Source organism: Athene cunicularia (genome assembly GCF_003259725.1).
Source record: "Athene cunicularia isolate RWA chromosome 2 unlocalized genomic scaffold, athCun1 chr2_part1, whole genome shotgun sequence".
Taxonomy (NCBI): domain Eukaryota; kingdom Metazoa; phylum Chordata; class Aves; order Strigiformes; family Strigidae; genus Athene; species Athene cunicularia.
In genome coordinates this window covers 59,373,738-59,394,369 of record NW_020799095.1, presented here as the reverse complement: position 1 = coordinate 59,394,369, position 20,632 = coordinate 59,373,738, and the positions used below count along the sequence as shown (strand labels likewise).

Below are 20,632 nucleotides of genomic sequence, written 5' to 3'. Positions count from 1 at the left end.
TTTTCCCCCCCCCCCCCCTCTTTTATGATCTTCTGTCTCATTGCTGGTTTTGTGTATTCCATGTTCCTCTGTAGATGGGAGGAACTCATGCATAGTAAAGGATATAGGATAAGATACCAGCCAAGCTGAACTCTAGTACTGCTTACCTCTGTTTTATTTTCCCAATGTTGTTATGCATGCAGCCATGTGAAATTGCAGAAGTGCCTTCAGTGGAACAGGTGGAAGCATTCCTCTCATTTGGCAAGAGAGGCTAATGAGATGTGGTTTGAGAGATGTGACCTTAAAACAAAAAAATCATGTAACTGAAAAGTGCTGAAAAAATGTGTAGCTTTCTTCACAAGTCTTGAATTCACTTGCAGATGGGAAAACATCTGAGTCGTAAATTCCACCTGAACAACTTTTCTATAATGCTTTGTTTAAACAGTTTTGTGACTATCTTAAATGAGTAAATCTTGTAAAATACTTCAAAAGATAGCAAAGTTGTGCTTGATTAAAGCAGCCATAAACAGAAAAGACCCTTTGATTTGAAGTTGAGTTTTGAAACTTACAAATGGGAGATGGGAAGAGTGGGTTTCCTTGCAATCAGTCAGCAAGCAGCATGTGACAGAGTGTGTTAAACAGGACCAGGTTTAAGGAGCTGTGCAGAACCAGGCACAGTCTCACCTGACGTCTGCTGTTACTCCAGTATCAGAGTAGTGTGTGCTTCCTTCAGTCTGATCTTCTCTATAGAAAAGCTGTCCACTAGGGCAGTATATTATCTACATATTTTAAAAGGCACAGCATTAAAGTGACTTGTCTGTAGTCCCAGAAGACATCTGTTGTAGAGCTCAGAGTAGAACCCTGTTCTCTCAAATCTCATATTAGCATCTAGAGCTCTGTGCTACTACTTTTGAGCTATAGCTGTTTAAAATTTTCTGTGATGGACGTTTCAGCATTTGAATACAAGGCAACATTCACCTTGGTGATACCCTAGTTCTAAATTAGTCTTCATGTGCTGGAGTAATAGCATCCTATTTTTCAAATCGAGAGGGACACAGAGGTAAAATGATCTTGCAGTACATACAGCACAGGAAGTCCATAGTAGGATCAGAAATAGAAGCCAGATCTTAAGACTCTGTCATGTGCTGTTACCACATTACCTTCCTTTCTTGGTTATTTGTATGTCACATAAGAAAAATCAGCACTCCATATTAGTTTTTTTTGTTTGATTGCTCTTCCTGATTGAAATGGAAGAGGAAAATGTGCTCCAGTAAAGAAAACTGACCATTATCTTTTGTATGCAAGCCAGTATAAGGTGAATGAAATACATGCCCCTCACCTTTTGAAGGTGAGTAATGTTGTAGTCAGATAACTTTCTTTCCCCCTTTAGAAAGAACTAAGAGCTGGTGTGGGAAGTAACAGAAAAGGTAGCTTTAGTGAAGCATAGTCAAGTCATAAAATCTGTTTAACATTCTGACAATACATTGATGTTTCATACATTACTATGTATAAGTCAGTAAAAGAGGCTTTGACTCATGGTCCCATCTTCACAGATTCAAACACAAGCATCATGACTTATAAGAGGGGTTGATGGCGCAGTCCCAAATGTGGCTTAAATGTCTTTGGATGGCATCTGACTGAGGTATTTTAAGTGAGACTGTGGCTCCCAGCTTCTAGTGAGTACTAAACTCTGCAAGGCTGGGAGTTACAATTTTGCCTAAAGGCAAAATAGTGTTTGTTGTGGTAGACAGGATTTCCCGATTCTTTCTGGACTAAGATATCTGCTACACCAAGAGCTGGCGTTCCTGCTTTGTGTTGCAATGATCTACTGTTAAGTCTGGCTTATTTCTTTGAGAGGCAATGTTTTTCACTAGTTAATGTAGAAATATTATATATTATAGTCTACATGTAATCACCACTTGCTCGTTGAAGATGTGTTGTGGATATGCTGTTTGACTGCCACAGGTTCAGTCATGTCGAGGATTATCTGAGAGAGTAAATCGAATGGCCAAAGAAAACAAAGCAAGCCCTGGAAGGTTGATTCAAATGAAGAATTCTGAGTTTGGTGAAGTTAAACCAGCAGGACTTCTTTGAGAGCCGTTTACCTGAACAAAGTGGAAGCAATTGAGATGCAGACTGGTGGTATCAGTTACCTGCCCGGGAAGAGCTCTACAGCAAAAGAGCTGCAAAGCTAAACTGAACTGCATAAAGACAAGAATGCAAGGAAATTCCCATTTTCCTTTCTTTTGGTGTATTTTAAATTACTTTACAATTAACGTTCTTTTTAAAAATACACTATTATGTAACTCTGAGTTCTTTAGTATAGCATGATGTTGGGTGTTACCATTTTGCAATGCTCTAAAGAGGCTGAGAAATTAATAGAGTATGTGTTGTCTTCTGATTTCAGAAGTAATTCAGAACTGTGAATCTGCCTCCAGGGCTTTGTTTTGCGTGTGTGGTTTTGTTTAATGGTGTATTTAGTTGATATTGTTGCTGGAGAGTGTTCCTCTTACCCAGAATAACTTGTTCTTTAATAGTCTGGTTATTTCCAAGGAAATTCTTGCTTGTTTAGTAACAGTGAGGCAACAGGGAGTCTCAGCTAAAGAGGCAGTCTTAACTTGATTCCCATAAGTGTGTGTGCTTGGGGGTTGTGTGGTTTGGTGCTTTTTTTAAAAAAACAAAAAACAAAAAACAAAAAACAACTTTCCGTCCCAGCTGGCACTGTAACTAGAGCAAGTGAAAGAAAGAAATCTTTCTACTTTGATTACTTTATACCTAATAGTCTCTGGTACAGGCTGGGAGATCTTGTGAGGTTTTAAAGCTCTAGTTTTCCAGCCTAGTTGCCCTCCTGCTGTTATTGTTGGCTAAGTCTGTTGTAACTTAGTTTTCAATGCACTGCTTTGTGGTTTGTTTCACCTGGCTATTATCATTGGTCTGGTTGGTGGTCGAGTATAACCAGTCTTGTTGGCTGATTATTTACAGTGTCTTGTTTGTAGTCCTGAGCTGGAGAGCTCTGAAGTCTGTTTATGGTACTCGGTATTTTGGATGCTCAGACTACAGTGGTCTAACTGAAAGCATGGAAAAAAATCTGCTTTACTTGAGACTGTCTGAGAATTGACTGAATGTTCTTTAGTATTTCCGCCCCTCCTCCCACCAGTAGTAATTCTGTGTGTTAAGTGTCCTGTTTGCAGTGATAGAGGAAGTATGTGGTCCACTTTATCTAGCCTATGTTAAAATACCTCTCTTAATGGGTTATTTATTTATACCGAATATATTCAAGTCATGCTTCTGTAAAGTGCCCTATAATTCTTGGGAAGGCCCTGGATGTTTTTGGCTCTTCTTCCATGCTCGGTGGTGTTCTCTGGAAGTAATGTCTGTTTCACAGTATCTCACTAAGCAACCAAATAAAATAATCAAACCCAAACAAATAAACCCAACCCCCAACCAAATAATTTGTGTCAGAATCCGCCCCTCCATGTGCCTAAGTGGATTTAGAAGAAGGTACCACGTGCTTTTTGTGCACTTAGTCTAGTGTCTCAAACTTTGTCAACAAATCTTAAATGGCTGGTAATATTCTGCTTAGGTCTTACTTTCTTGCAAGTGTCCAGTGTTCAGTTGGAATATTTTATGCATTTTTCCTTCCCACATGGATTAGAAATGAGTATGGCTTTTGGAAATTTGATTACTTCTAACAGTGTTTAGACTTATGAGAAGAATGGATTAATTTATGGTCTTCAGAATGCACAAAGCATTGAAAGTCCCAGAGACCTGCAAAACCCCTCAATGGAAGCAACTTTCAAAAAGTTGCTACTTCAATTTTTACTTCTACATCTGGGGGAAAAAAAAAAGCCAAACCCACATATCTGCCATTGAGGTTATTTTCTAGGTGCAGGGGGATTTAATACATTTGTGGGACATCAGATTCAATTTAATTACAAGTCATTTGAAGGTTTAGGTATTAATGGAAAAGGAAGTGCGTGGTGTATGGTTTAGGAATTAATTTAGATCATAAAAGGTTGTCATATAAAAGCTTTCCTCCAACTTTCCTCAGCAGCAGAGAAGTTACGAAATTAAAAGTCTGCAGGATGCAAAAAATATTTCAGGAGGGAGATAGGATGAAACAAGATCCCAGGCAATGGCCTGCTCGTATTGGCATGACTCTGATTACAGAAGAGGAAGAAGAATAGTGGTGCTGTGTTTACACAAATGCCACTTACTAATCTTTCCTCCCCTTCACCTATTGTCCACACTCAGAAGTCTCTTTCTGCTGACAGCTGTGTAATTGGGAGGACAGGTTTCCTTAGCTCTGTAAAATAAGGTTCTTAATATTTGCACTGGTCAGCAGTAGAGGCTTGAATAGCTAGCAAGATCTTCTGACCAGAGAATGGGAGTATTAATTTATAGCTCTACATAAGGCAGATGATTTTTGGTGTTGCAAATGATGCTCATATAGCGCATGTTTTCAAATAGCAGTTTAAATTTTATGCCACTTAACCTCTCTGTGAAATACACAGTTATATTCCTGTTCTCTGAAGCTTGGCTGGTTAGATAGAAGGAAAGGGTTATCACTAGTGCTTAGCTGGGTAAAACTCCAGTCTCTCTTGATCTGAATGCTTAGATAGGGGAGGTCTTTTAAAAAGAAGACTTTGGTTTAGGTATATTTATATCTGCTTTAAGTTCCTTGGCTACCTGTTACAGAAACACAGAAGAGAAAGGAGGAGCTGGATCTTAAATATTTTCCAGTAGAGGTTTTTGAAATGTGACCATCTCAACTCTTTAGTTGTATAGCTTTGGGACACAACATTTTAGTAGTGAAGCAGAACATAAATAGACTGGAGATTGTTAATTTTACTGTTAAATGGGATTTAGGCATGGTGAGGGAGCATCTTGAATTTGGGGTATGTGGTCTTTTAGTGAACATAAGGAAGAACATGTGCATTTCAAAATAGGATTTATTATAAAACATGGTATTAATTTCAAGATCTCAATAAGTGTGATTAATAGTGATTATGTAATGCAGCTGATTTTCAGAATTATGTGTTTGAGTGAAGGTAGAAATACTTTTTACAGTGCCTGTGTAATGAAGCCTGAGTCCTTGTAGGTATAACCACAGAAATTCCTTTTTTCCTGACAGTCCAGACCTTCATCTGGGCAATGGTGATCACTCACCTACTGCTTGCTGTGGCAGTACAACTCAGAATGTGTAGGTTCCTTGCCTGGAGTGTAAAAGTTTGCTTCTGGATGAGGACAAACTTTATCATCAAATTAATATTTATAGGACTGTAGAAAGGAGTTCATATGTTGTGGTGGTGGCAATTCGAGAATGGAAGCTCATCAAACTTTCTCACTTTTCTGGTATACTTTGCCTGAAAACTGACTATTGATTTGTGTGAAGTAACTAAGCAGTACCTTTTTTCTTTCTCCTGCAGGCTGGTACGTGGTCTGGCAATTGTTTTTGTCTAAATTCAAATTCCTGAGAGAATTAATAGGCGATACGGGGTCCCAACAGGGAGACAACGAGCCTTCAGAGACTGACGCTGAACAAGAGACTCCACCCTCCCCTCAGAGAGGTAGACAGAAATCTGCTCGGCAGCGAAGGGCACCTACAGAAGACACAACTTAAAGTACTCCGTTGAACTTCTGACTAACTGAATGGTTAAGCACCTCTGCACTGTGGTGTTCAGTGGTTTGATCTTACTGAAAAACTGATTTTAAGAGTTAATAAATACCTGTGGACCTTTACTTCTGAACTACCAATGTATGCTACTTTGGTAGAGGTTCATGGAAGGCTTCAGCAGCAAGTCGTAGAATACTGGAAGAAAGGAGGGGTGGAGAGAAATCTCCATCACAAAAATGCTGAGCTGCTGTAGCTCCAATCTCTGCACACAGATTAAAAACAGGTCCTGGACCATAGGCTTAGCCTTTGCATTAGTGTGAATATAGTAAACATTTCAGACTTGAAATGGCTTCTAAATTATTTTTTTTCTTTACAGCACTAACTACATATAGTAAAATTGAATTTTATTTCCTTAGCTATATATGAATATATATTTTTTCTTCAGCCTTGAGAATGCATGTGAACTTGAAAAATGGTTGAAAGAATATCCTGCTTTAGAAAGTATTCTAAAGTGAGATTTTTAGTTATGTTCTTATATATATAAAGTATAAATGAAATATGAAAAATCAATATTAGATGCATATGATTTGGAGGTTTTTATTATCTCCTTAAAAAAAAGGAGTCGGGTGGTAAGACCTGTTTTCTTGGTTTTGGCATAAGAAGGGTTACAGGTTAAACAGTCCTGCTAGGTTTCTGTATGTTTTTCCTGAACCTTTTACTCGAAGTCCAACTTGTGTTGGAGAGGGGAAGGTGCCTGGGTTATGTACTCACTGGTTAGTATTCTGAAGTGTCATCTTTGGGTTTTGGATACTAAGCACTTCTTGAGTTCACTTCGTACACCTTTGAAACAGGTATATGGTACCTGACATAACTTATTTCCTGGAACCAGTTAAGGCATTCTGACCAATTTGGTAGACATCACTGTAACACTTTGATAGTGTTATAGCAATGACTTTGGTACCTCATGTTTGCTAGAGGACTTACTGATTTTTACTGGTAATAAGCAGTTGCTTCTGTTTTCTTTTAGAATGAGTTATACAGCTATTTTAACATTGCACTTCAGAACAAAGAGCTCCACTTCTCTTTAGCAACTCTGACGACTGATATACGAGATCTTTGGAAAGAGGAGGAACATGTATGTACCACCTCTGATGTGTGTATGAGAGAAGTACCGACAGGTCTTGTCATGAGCAGCTTCACTTTTCTCTCAAAGCTTGGATATGTGGTGGTGTTTGGATCATTGTTCCCTGTATAAAAACTTAGAGGACTACAAAATTGGTCTTGTACTTTTAGCTGTTAAGAAGTTTAAACCTTGACTTCCAAACTTGTGGTTTGATTCATTACAGGGCTAAAAGCAGTAACACCATTTTCATCAAGTAGGCCTACATCTGGGAAAAGAGCACTCTTCTAGTGCCTTTATTTTTTAATTTGTCACCTGTGAATACTGTTCAAAAGCTAATGAGAGCATTCACTTCATAAAACGATTTGGATGTTTCAGTATTAAAATACATAATATCAGCCCTGACCTTCCTCTGGAGTCTAACACTGGCATGTATGTATAAGCATGCTTTTTATTACAGGGTTACATTTTCAAGCATGGTTGGGCAGTGCTATGCCCATATCCTTTAAACACATGTAGAAATATTGATAGTCTCCTTCCTCTATTCCTTTTTCATTAGGGAATGCATAATGATGGTTTGGGTATTAATTAGTAAAATTCCCAGTTACTTAGACTGAGCAAAAGCAATCATATTCTATTCCCTGCTGCTTTCAGTTTTTTGCCTTGTACAACTCAATGTAACAATATTCTTGTGTCTGTATGTCTTGTCACGTGATGTGACTTTCAGTTTAGCAGTGCTGACTAAGTACTGGTACAGTTTTCTTACGAAGCGTCTTTAGCATCTTGAGCTTTGCTAATATAGGCTTATAAATAGAGATTATTTTTTGTACTGATGTAGGATATTGACACTCCACCGCACTTCACTTTTATCTAGACTTCAGTGCACAGAAAATGACAAAAGACTGATGCTTGTAGTATCCCTGGCTGAGATAAGTGACAGTTAACTCAGTCTCTGCTTCTAGTAGCTGTGAAGAAGTGTGAAGTTACAGCAATATACATAGCTAGTCAGGGTAGATTTAAAGGTGCAAGAATCAAGACTCTGTAGCAAGATAATGAAGGAAAAATCCATGTGGGTTTGAATGCTGACACTGATCAAATATGCAATAAGATGGACATGGAACATGTGGGTAGCTCATCTGTTCTAGCCAAACAACTTCCTTCTCCCTTCCTTGCTGTATGTAGGTGTACATTTCACCCCCCAAAGTTATTTTCAGGTTGGTTTTTTTTTTAAATGGTTGATGCTATTTTTTAATGTTGCTGTGACGTAGCTGCCAATAATGCTGTCTGCCTAGTGTATACCTTTAATGGTCTTACTAGTACCAGGCCAAATGTTTATATTATACAGTTTGGAAGAATCTTGGAATGCTGATGTTTTCTGTCAATGCATAACTTTTCCTGAAGGAGTCTAGTAAAATCTTTTGTACAGGACACTTCATGTAAACCTGTAAAGGCAAAGCTTTTATGTGTGAAAGCATACTTGTGATAAGACCTGGGTTGTGATTGCTGGCAGTCCAATATACTCAAGTCTCTGAATATTTTTACCAGTATACTTCTGAAATGTTACTGGTGGGTAAGCACTTAACTTTGATTTGACCCGTTCAAGTCTGAAACCTTATGAACACAACAGGTTACACAGTTGGTCTTGTTTTGTTTAGTGGGATCTATTTTTAAAACTGTTCATTGCCTTATTGTTGCAGCCATTCTCTTGAATGTATTTTGAGTACTTTTTTTACATAGATCACTTTTGTGCAGGGGCTGTGTAACTTTGAATAAGCAGTAATTACCTATGTTGTGACAGTTAATTGAAAACAGTTACTGCAATGAAGGCTGGAACAAACATGATGTAGACTGGTGGAAAAAATACAAAAGTTATTGCTACAATTTGAGTGGTGTAAAGAATTTTGTTCATGCTGAATTGCGTAATTCAGACCTGTTAGGGAGCCACTAAGGTTGTTATCGTGGTGATTTAATGTTTGCCCATGAGGCTAATTCTATGCAGCTCATCCACTAAGCACTGCTACTGTAGCTGTTTGCAATAAATGCCATATACTGTGCTGCAATTTGTGAGCAATTTGCTGCTTGATATCAGGTTTTACACTGTATTAGACCTGTGTATGTACTTCTGTTTTGTTTGGAAATGACCAGCATAAAGAATGTGTTTCATGTGGACACTTGCTTCTTCAGTGTTACGATACTGTACCTAAAGCTTCTGTGGTTGTCTGTTTTCATCATTAACTGTTCTTTCAACTGACTGCACAGATGACAAATAAAGTAACCAGACTTGATATGAGTATTTGACCCAAGTGGTTTTCTGACCTTTTTTTGAATGGGATTTTGTCTGTAGAGTAAGACTTCTTGTTTGAGTGTGCAATGCTACAAAAAAACCCTTGTCAAAAGTCATGTTCTAGGTGGTGTAATACCTACAGATGGCTTTGTTTTTTAAAGGGCAGGTTAGTTTATATTTTTTAGAGCAGTTGTTATTAAAGGTGGTCTGTCTTGTCTGCCTTATCCTTGAAAGCTGTACTTTCATTTTAGCAATTAAAGAAACCCAAACAACCCAACAAAAATCAAACCACCTTCGTGCTCCTTTGTTCTTGATGCTTTTAAGACTTGTTTTAGACTTCTTAGTTTTTCTAAAAGTAACAGTGTTGGTAAAGCAGGAAGTTCTTTTGGAAATGAAAATGTACAGAAACCAATGAACATGCTTAATCCCGGATTGCTTCTGTTAAGTAAAATGCATAAATTAAATCCTTATTGTTGAATAAGAGATTAAAAGAAGATTTGAGGGGGGAAAAAAAAAGCCCATAGATAAATATCTCTTTAATCTCGGGGAAATTAGCTGTTTTGCTATTGTCCTACTCTTCTCACTCGTAAAAGCTGGCTACAACCAGAGTACAGTAAGATGCCATGGCATTATGTACCTTGAGCACTTGGGTCTTTTGACCTCAAAGTTGTATGTGGGAGTGTGTGTTTGGGGGGGGTGCAGGTGTCAGGTGCTTATAAAGCACATGCTTGCTTTTCTCCTTTAGCACTGATCCCCAGGGAATGCTCCTTGGGCTGTTCCGGCAGAATGAATAGAGGTGCTGTTGTACAACTCTGTCCAAAGTTTTGCCAAAGGCTGTTTGAACTAATACTGCCCCTTCCCCACTTATGTGCTGTCAGGGGTCTCTGACAGTCATCTTGATCCTATGCAATTAAAATACACGAGCTTTGTAAAACACAGGGTTCCATCTTGCTTGGGTAACACTTATATGAAGATTTATTTTTTTTTTTTACGTGGGATTAGACTGGAAGTTGGCAGTGTGAATATGCTGGGGTTTATATTAAACCTTTAAGATGTGTATATAAGCTGTATTCTTCATGTAATTGGAAGCTCCTGTGTTCTGGGCATCTGTCTTATCCCTGTGGGTGTTTGTAATCAATAAAGTGCCTCAAAGCTTGATAGAATGGAGACTTACTCACTCTCCTTCACAGACTGCATGTCTGAGACTGGTCTAGGGCATGTGTTGACATGTGGTGATGTTGGACTTGTCTTCAGACAAAACGAAGGGCACAAAGGAGATGGGGATGGACAGAGCAGCATTGTGGAGTGAACAGAACTCACCAGTGCTAATGTCAGAGCTCTTGGGCAGTAGTCACCTTTGGAGGAGGCACAGCTAATGGAAATTAGGGAAGAGATCTCTTAAAGCAGGGAGACCTCTCATCAATGGAACTCAAACCAAGTTTTGGTTTGAACATCCTGGTTTTTGCAAATGGCGACACTGAGATTAAATTAATCTTGGCCTTTTTTTTTTTTCCTGCATTTCTATTCACTGGGCTTTTCAGCTTCCATAAGGGGAAGTAGATAAATAGAAATGTTCCTTTAACTTTAGCTCTGATAGTTGTGGGAGGGTGGGATAGGGCCGTACTGTGGTCACTGTAGCGTCATTGTTGAAGTATTGCACACATCCCGTTTGTGGTGTACCTCCCTCTGCTAGCAGGTGTGTGTACTGCCACAGGGACTCCTGAGTGCTGGCAGTGTACTTGAACTCAGAAGGGTAAGAAGGTGTCCTGTATTGGGGAGCTGTGGCCTCACAGTGGGTTACCTGTGAATCCCTCACACCTGGGTCTGTGTGTGCTGTACAGTTCACACAGCTGTCTTCCACCCCATTAAAGCTTCCAGCCTTCAACGCTGATGACGGCGGAGTTTTGAAATGAGAAGGTATGGGTAATCTGTGTCTTCAGAACCGCTGCAGAGGAGGATAGCTTGCTGTATGGTGTACCCTTTTCAACTCCTCTGTGCTAGTGGTTTAACATCTTGTATGGGGAGTCAAAAGCCTCCTGTCAGCAGATGTGTTTGTTCACAAATAACACTAGCTCTGTCTTGAAGCAAGTTTTGCTGCTACCATGTGCTAGGTTGAAGCACTGGGGCTGTGTTAACACTGAATTTTCATTACAGTCAAGTCTTGAACTTCCTAGCACAGTGCCCTGTTCCTCCTTACTTAAGGACCTAATCAGGAGCCTTCTGTCTTTCTGAGAACTTCTTGCTTATTTTGAGTTAATTGCAGTTCCTGTGTCTCTAATCAGCCCTGCAATGCCATCTGATCAGCTGTTAGCCTTTTCCGTGCTTAAAAATGTCAGGCAACATCCTTGCCATGATGGAACACGCCAAAATATGTCTTTTGCGCAGCACTTGTTTCCAACGTGAGCAGTTTCAGCTTTTAAGAACATGAAGAGTTGCTGCCTTCAAGTTCTGTAACACCCTGCTTTGAGAACGCCCTAGAAGAAACAGGAGATGCTGTCTGGGGATCTGGGCAGTTGTGAGAGGGCTGAGGTTGGTGCAGGGTGCTGGTGCCTGCCAGGCACGAACAGGCAGCTCTAAGAGGTGGTTACCTCCGGCACGCCAGGTCTGCAGCAACAGTTATGTTCTCCAGTGCTGATAGCCACAGAATCATCTATGTTGGAAAAGATCTTGAAGATCATCTAGTCCAACTGTTAACCTAGCACTGACAGTTCCAACTACACCACATCCCTCAGCACTGTTGACTTCTTAAACACCTCCAGGGATGGGGACTCCACCACCGCCCTGGGCAGCCCATTCCAACACCCAACAACCCGTTCTGTAAAGAAATGCTTCCTAATATCCAGTCTAAACCTTCCCTGCCACAACTTGAGGCCATTCCCTCTTGTCCTATCGCTTGTTACTTGGTTAAAGAGACTCATCCCCAGCTCTCTGCAACCTCCTTTCAGGTAGCTGTAGAGGGCGAGGAGGTCTCCCCTCAGCCTCCTCTTCTCCAGACTAAACACCCCCAGTTCCCTCAGCTGCTCCTTGTATGATGTGCTCCAGACCCTGCACCAGCTTTGTTGCCCTAAAGCCCTCAGTCTCATGGCTGGACAGCACTGCATCTGCTGTGGCTTCTGGTCCTGGCACAACTCGACCATTGTCCTCCCAGGAACGGAACTCGTGTGAGAGACTCTGGTGCCGGTGGGTTGGGGTCATGTTTGCAAACAGCAGGTACAGGTACTATTGCCGTGTGGGAAGATGCTCATCCCTCCTCTGGTCCAGGGGGCATGCCAAGGCAGAGGGCTGGGAATTCCACTCTGTGGCTCTGATTTGCAGCTCTTCTGACTTTGTGTTAGCCACTTTGTTTTCCAAAATCACGAGGTTTTTTTAAGGATTGCAGCATCTAATTACTAGTAATGACACTTTACTGCAGCCTTAGTTTTTTACACTTTTGAAATGATTCAGCTGCTGAGTGCCGACTGGGTTTTGCTTTTCTTTGTCCCTCTTCCAGGATGTCCTCACGTTTCTCCTGAACCTTGAACTGTCGGGCGGGGATAATGGAAAGTGCTTATCCGTGGACTGGCTGCTTAAACAGTTGAATTGCTTACAGTGCAGATCTATTCTGAAACCCCTGAGGTTTTTAGTATCCCAGCTGGGTAGAAAGGGAGCTTTGGGGCCGGCTTTCCCACCACTAGATGGCACGGGCGGCCAAGCTTTGCGGCTGGAGGGCCACCTCGCCGGAGAAACGTTCAGCGTCCATCAGGGCCAATGACGTTGAGCTGCTTTGCGTTTGCTGTCGCTGTTTTTAGTCATTCTGCTGGCGTTTAGCAGCGTTGGGAAGTACAAGTGCAGCTTCTTGTAGGGGCTGAGCCTGGTTCTTGTTTGGCTTTAAGCTTCACGCCAAAAAAGCTCTGGGACACGTGGAGTCCCGTGTTTAGGGGGACTTGCACGTTCCTCTGCGGCACAGGAGGAACACTGGATTTTGCTCTGTAAAAGAAAGCTGCCTCAAAAATTATCTGCCCCAAGAAGAGAGGTCTCAAAAGGGCCAAGAGGTATCTGCCTGTCTTACCTGTCACTATGCTTTAGAAAAAAAACCCCAAACATACCACAGCAGCACTTTTTCAGGTCTTAGGGTTACAAACATACTTTAACACTGTGAACAGCAGCTTATGGAATTGGTTGGTTTTGTGGGTTTTTTTCCCCAGTTGAATCGCGAGAGTAGTCTGTCTGCCATCCAGACCTCTTCAAAACTGGTTCACAACTGTGGTCCTCACACTTCTCATAGTTTGGCTGTAGAGTTGTGAGGTGAAATGCCATCCCATCAAAACTGGTCTAAATCCTGCTGGTTACTAAGTAGGTAAAACAAAGGCTCATGATCGGCTCACCTTAAAATCTTCTCCCCAAGTCTAATGTTAATATTGGACCAATCATTGTATTAATATTAATATTTATAATATTAAGAATGTAATATTAACAATCTAATATTAACTTCAGACTTGGGGACAGAGAGCCTGTGTCACATTTTCTTTGCATTAAAGAGTAAAATCCTTAAGAAAAGCAATGAGATAGATACAGTAGAAGCCTTGTTATCCTGCCAATGAATCTCTGTATTCAGGCTAAGGGAGAAGGACTTTGTTGCACAAGGCTTTGAAGAAACCTGTTTTCCCTTTATTGAGCCCCTCATTTATTACCTAAGAGTAACAGCGAGTCCCCATTAGCAAATCTAACATTTACACTTAGAGAGCTTCTGGCATTTAAAAAAAAAAAATTAATTACTTTTTCAGTCTGTGTGGCTTGCCAGGGAAACAAGGCTTATTCCAGCTGTGCGGGTGCGTGCCTGAGGAGTCCTTCGTCTACTGTTTTGGTCTGGAGGGCTACTGCTCTTGTGTTAACGATCCTTAGCACTTGGCGAGACCATCTGACTCAGAATAAATGCATTGGGGTTAAAAATGCGGCTGTCTGTAATCGCCTGGCGGGGCTGATGGTGACGCTGGCTCTTACACAGCTGCTCCACCTGGCAACCGGCAGCTCCATGGGGAGCAGGAGTGCTGCTGGGGGCATGGGACCACCACTGGATAGCACTGGCTTGCCCATGTGCTGGACTCCTGTGGCTGTGGCCTCCTGTGGGGCCTTGGGTGGGAGGAAGAAGCCTCTGCCCTATGGCCAGCAGGAGAAACAGCTGAAGCCAGCCTCTTGCATGTGTGTTTATGCCCTAAATCAGATAGGGCTTCTATTTTTCTCTTCTCCAGACTCTACCCTGAGGCTGACTAGTGAGGATCCATCCATCACATCACACACAGGGAATGCAACAATCACACTGGATTTTCTCCCCTCTCCAAGACCCTTTCTCTCAGTTCATGTTAAGTGAGATGTGCTTGTCATCAATTCTTTAACCAGGACTGGGAGATGCTTCAAACGTAACTGTGAGGGACAGCAGGGTGAGCTTTTCCTAGGGGAAAGGAAGAAGGTGTGCTGAGAGGAGGAGAGTGTGAGACTGGTGGGGTTCAGTGTGTGCTTCCTGCTCTGGGAAGGGGACGCAACACACTGAAGACACTGTTTCAAGGTACAGGTATATGACAGGAGCAGTGTTTTTTCTAGGAACACCAAATACTTCAGTGGTGGCTGCAGCAACAGGTTTCTTGAGATGTCCCATGTGTAGATAAACAAATGCACTTCATGCAGTAGGCAATGAAAGCCTGCAATCTGCTGCTGCAGGATGGCACAAAGAAATGTTTGTGAACGTGCAGGTACAGGTTAATGGAGACATCCATGGGCAAATCCTAAGTGCATAGGATAATGAGAGGTATAGGCAGGGCTGCACTTCCTAACATCCCCAGTCTGATGATTGTGAGACCTAGGGAAAGCCAGGGTTGTGAGTTTACCCTGAACATACCCATCTTCCCCTGCTAGAAACAGAATAGGGGTGGTATGTGAACCACAGCCTGATCCAACAGGGCAGTTCTTAGCTTCTTAAATGTTGGCAGGCTGATAGCTAGTGATGCTCACAGAACAAAACCAAGGGAATATTGCACACACACATCCCCTCAACTAAAAAAAGTCTCCAAAGTCCGGAATGAATAAAAAGAATCCTCTATTATACAAATAGCTGTTATGTTTGCTGCTACAAATGACCAACAAAAAGCCAGCATTCAGGACAACACACAGGAGGAGATTACACCTTTTGCTGCCCACCTGTGCCCATGGCCTAGGATGCTCTGCACACTGAACAGGGCCAGCAGAGACCAGAGCTGGGCTCTGCTTTTGGGCTTTGTGCTGCAGTCAGCAGGTGTAAGACTGTCCCACCCTCTGTGTAGTTGATTCCACCTGTGTAAGGATCTCTGAAAAGTTAGATAGTTCCTACTCATGCAAAAGGTAGCATTCAGAAAGCTTTTCCTTTTTTTTTTTTTTCTTTTTTTGTTTTTAATAAATTGTGTTCTTTACCTAAAGTGCAAGGGCTAGAGACAGATCAGGCCTGGAAAACTTGCTGCTGTGTGTGTGGAATGAGCTTTAAAAATAGATGCATCTCAGCTGGTGATGGGGCCACAGCTGTGGCTTTTCTGTGCATAAGGCTTGTGTGTCTTCATCTTTGTGTCAATGGAAAATGAGCATTGCTGAGGAACAGAAATAGGAGTCTGCTGAAGTGTTCTCCTGGCTCTTTGTCATATGATTTCCTCCTGGAAAGCCATAGATCCGTGCAGGTAGAGAGCACTGTATTTCACTTTTCTACTTGATTTGTTTTTTTAGAGTATGAGAAACAATAATGTTCACAGAGCATGGAGATTTTAGTCTTTGTCACCTTGCCTGGAAGTAGAGGTTGGCATTTTCTGCTGAAGTTATTCCTTGTGAAGTGTGTTGGATGGGTTGCTCCAAAGATTTTGGTTTACTGTGCAAGAGATGCTACAAGGCTCCTGTGCTACTGCCCTATTACGGGACTCCAAGCAGAAAAAGTTATCTGTAGTAGAGCCCCTTAGATAAGCAGCTGATGAGATGTAATGGCTCCATATGAAATACATGAATTGTGGGATTTCCTCCTATGCTATCACAGCCTGGGGCAGATTCATCTGCTGGAAAACTAGTCAGCTGCAGGAGTCTGGACTGCATGATGATGGTCTGGTATCTTGTGCTGGTCTCCAAGTGGGTGCTTTTGTTTCCTCTAATAGTAGTATAGTTGGTTTGTGATACAGGAGCGGTTTGTAAGTACCTTGATGCTTGTGCTAGTGAACACAATGCCTAAATATCTGGCTGTTTATTCCTGTGCTGGCAGCTGCCCCTGCAGCTCATTGCATAGGCAGTTCCTTGCTGATACAAGGCTTTGGTTGTGTCATTAGATACAGCATTGAGAATAAGCTCTTTGAGAGTTTGTTCCTAAATATTGAGAAAAACAATAATGTCTGAACACTGTGGAAGTGAAAACATTCAGCTGGATGTATGTACTCACCATGTAAGGTACATATTGTTTGCAGTTGTCATCCTCATCCCCATACGAGGAAAAAACAGACAAAAATGGGGTGAGGCATATGTGCTGGTAGTGGAGAAGCAATCAGAGTAAACGAAAAAGAACTTTCACAAAATGTTTCTAACTAGTAAAAGAAAGCAGACTCACTTTGTCAGAAAATAACTTTGAAACCCACGCTTCAAAATGAAATGCTGTTTAATTGCGTGAAGCTCTTTTAGCTTTCCTTGGTGATTCAGTGCTTCCCGTGCCAAAGGACACCCGCTCCAGATGTGTGGCTACTCAGCTCCGCATCTGGCTCACGCTCTCCCTAGAAATGAGTGTATGAAACTGTGTATTGCACTGTTCCAGCAAGGCAGGGGTGTGTCCTGGTTCAGCTAGGATAGGGTTAAGTTTCCCCAGCAGAGAGGGGGAAGGGATCTCCCGGTGAGTTATTCATACCATGTCCAGGTGCTGGAGCGAGGGAACCTTTTCCTTTGTGGCTTTGGTCGCAGGGAGCATGGGGCTGTCTGTAACCATTGCAGTATTTCTCTGTATATCTTTTATCTTGTTTACTGTTATTACTGTTTGTTGTTGTTATTATCGCTATTGTTGTTGTTCAGATTGTTTATTACACTGTTGTATTAAATTTCTCCTTATTTTAACTCAGGGTTTGTGCCCTACTTGTGTCTGAGGGTGGGGGAGGGACAAAGGCAACGTGGTCTCTGGGCCTGGCAGGGCTTAAAACTATCACAGGGTGTATGCAGGATTGCTTATTGAAGGGGAGCTAAACATCACCTAAACAACCATTTCCGTGACCCTAAGAACATCTACCTGATTTTCCTGTCCTGACCCTTGTGTTTCTCTGCCCTGGTACAGGAAGAGCAACTCAACCCAGTAATGCCCTCAGGCTGGGAGCTGTGAGCTCCTAAAGCAAGGTCCCTGTAACTACCTGGACTTGTGCTGCTACAAGCCCAGAGCTGGCAAGAAAACTGCTGGGAGAGTGGAGGCACAGAAGTGCGAGCTACCTGTGTGTGCAGCTTTTCCCCCCATCTGGCTCAGAGCACGTTTTGGTTGATGGACTTTGGAGTCAGGTCTGATCCCACAGCTTGGAGGCTGCCTGAGTGCAGGGGGAGGTGGCAGGACTGGGGGGGATTCAGCTTGGATGTGGCTGTGACGTTTGCAGACTCAGGCTTCAGGACTGCTCTGGCTTGCTGAACACTTTGATGGTACCAGTACCAGCTTCAGGCTTGATGGGCTGAGGGGAGTCCATGAGTTTCTAAGGTGTTTCAGTGTTCAGGTTGTGACTTGAACTGTGTATGTGGCCACACCAAGTTTCAGGAGGCAGGTTTAGGGTCTGTGGGTAGGATTCATCATCCTCAGAATTTAGGGGCCTGTGATCTGGTCATTTCCAGCTGAGCTGCTCATCTTGACTGTCCTTGAAGACCTAATCACTGGAGCCTAGAGCAGGTTTATCTCATCTTAAAGTACGTTTAATCATATGTCTTGGTGTCTGTTCCGTTTAAAGGGGACCCTGATATCTCACATGAAAATTCATCTTGCCTACCTGAAGACATTTGCATCTGGAGTGTCTCACACAGGGAGCAAAGATGGGCTAAACCAAATTGGGATGCTTTTGAGCATCACCATCCCCACAGAGAAGAAAGGAGGGAGCAAGAAAGAGGCTTTCTCATATGTGTATCTCTGTGTCTTCAACAGCTTTAGTCCTCAGAGGCAGCTGGTGGTTCTGTGTACTGCCTGCATTCGTGGGATGTGTGGATTTCCACCTTAACTTCTTGATGTGCAGAGGCAGCTCCACCTGCTGCTGCTGCAGAATGGAAATGGTGGATCCTGCATCCACCTCTTTCTGTGTATGTACACAGGGGAATGAGGTCTCCTGTGCAGTGTGGCCCTGCTCTAGGAGTGTCATTTTGGGCACTGTAGCAATTCCTATGAAAGTGATGTAAGTTGCCATCAGGGCTGTACTCATTCTTTAGGTAAATTTGTGAGTGGACAACAAAAAGCTGTATCTTGGGCAGTGAGGCCTGAAAATAACTGCAGGTCAAGCACTGCAGAATGCTCATTCTCATTTATCAAAAATTAATTTATTTGAAATGGGGCATGAAGAAAAGCCAAATAAGTTAACTTCTCCCCTTCTGGAATGCAAGTTAATTACAGGTACCTGTTTCCAGCTCAAAGTCCCTCCTGAGATAAAAGGCTGCTCCCACCATCCTTCATAAAAACAAAGCACAGGGTGAAAAAACAGTAAAAGTCCTTTTTTTTTTTTTTAATTTTTATTTTTCATGTTCATGGCCACTCACTCTTGTGGCTTTTTCTCTTTGAGCTTAGATGGGAATAAAGGCAGACTTGAATCACTGCACAGGGAAATGCCCTGGAGCTTTCTACCTGCACAAAAAGTTTTTAAGATCTACTTTGATTCCTCTCTGCAAGACTGTCTAAAGCGAGAACAGGCTCTTTTTTCCCCTTCCTCTCTGCTCTCTTTCAGATTTTTCAGCTTCTCCTTCACTGTAACCTTCATTTAACCACGCTTAAGTCTGCCTTGATATAAATAGCAGATGCTTCTGGGACATTGTTATTGTGCCTTCCTGACTGGCAATGCTTTGGGTAGCCCTGGCTGCAGTGTTGAGCAAGCTAAAGCTAGCTAAGTAGGAAGCTATGAAGGGCCTCTTGGATTTGGTTTCCTGCTGCTTTGCATCAAGAGCTCTGATCATTTTTTCCTGTAATTAAGGGAAATTACAGGCAAGGAGAAAAAAAAATTCTCCTGATCTCAGGGGACAATCCCCCCACCCAGCAGCAAGGTTTTTACACCCCTCCTTTGGCTGACAGAAGCTGACACCCCGTGGGTGCAAGCGTGCGTGAAACCAGGGAGTTGTGATTTTAGTTTGGGCTTGTGGTATGTGTAACCTTCTGGGAGCCCGCTGCGTGCGGAGGTGGCGGCTGCTGCTGCTTGTGCCGCAGAGCCGAGGCAGCGTGTTGCAGATGAGATGAGCTTTATATATCTCCTGTAGACCCAATACTTTGTGCTCCCCCGTGCTGGTTTTGCTGTAGTCAGCTTCATGTATCAAGTTGCTGCTTGTACAGAAAAAAGATACCGTGTCTCTTGGTGTTCAGCAGAGAAAAAGAAACCCCTGTCAGGGAGGCAGCTGCAGCAGTGCTCCTTGGGCGCAGGTTTCCCAGGCGCTGGGCTTTGCTCTCGGCAGGGACTCGGAGCACTCATGGAGATGGAGGGGACAATAGCAACAAGGTGGACTCCTATGATGTATGTTGACTTGATGGACCTTGCTTGTGGGAGTACAGGGCCAGAAGTTAAACCCAGAGAGGTGCAGAAAGAAGAAAGCAAATTGCAGATCCACTCTGAGTGAGCCTATCCCGATACTGTTTGCTGAAAAGACAAAATTGAAGCACAGGCTCGTGTGAGGAGGTTGCTATTGCAAATTACACCCCAGGAGAGGTGGGGAAAAGTCATGTTCTGCTCAAGATTACTTTTCCCTTGAAGCATTTCAGCTTCTGCTCAGAAATCCATGACAACTGTGAGCCAAGACCATGTCGCTGTAGACATGGGTTTATCAGGAGGCATAAGGAACTTTTGTCTCCTTGCTTCTTGCCATGAATCTGCCAACTCCTAATTTTTCTGCTGCTCGGCAAGGCTAAACAGGAGACCTCTGCAACAGCCAGCAGCATGCAAGCCCAGCCATGCCCTGATGTTTTGACCTGAGACTGCCCTTGTTAGCCCTTCGCTCTGGGAGGCCATCCCAAAGTGGTCCTAGACACTGAACTGGAAGGTGGTGAGATGAAAAGCACCCTGCTCTGAACCCAGCAGCTCCCCAGAGGCACAAAGCAATGCCCTGGGAAGGTGTCTTCTCTGAGGTCAGGCTGCTGATTATTTCATGCCCTATGTAACTCACAGGCATCGAAGACTATATATTTGGGTTTTGAATGGGGAATGATGCACTTATGTTTCCTAATTGTTTCCAACAGCCGGCAGCATGTCCAGCATGATCAGGCCTCGCTAATGATGTGAACTGCACTCCAAATTTAGCTCTAATTTAATCAAAGTAAAATTGCCTCTGGACAGTTCATTGGAGGGAAACTGCGGTGGAATGTGTTACTATGAGTCTGTGGTTAGCCCTCATGCTAGCTGTCAGGCGGTTAAGTTTCATGTCACTCCTGCTCTCTCTAAAGTCAGCATGTTTATGATAA

General features: G+C 42.6%; 1 protein-coding gene across 1 annotated transcript in view; it reads left to right on the top strand.

Moving 5' to 3' along the window:
• Positions 1–9,003, top strand: part of SMIM13 (small integral membrane protein 13) — an 11,970-nt gene extending 2,967 nt beyond the window's left edge. Inside the window, exon 2 of the mRNA XM_026843024.1 lies at positions 5,409–9,003. Within this exon, the coding sequence (XP_026698825.1) occupies positions 5,409–5,602 (194 nt within the window). The 3' untranslated portion in view covers positions 5,603–9,003. The remainder of the gene's footprint in view (positions 1–5,408) is intronic.
• Positions 9,004–20,632: the final 11,629 nt, after the last annotated feature.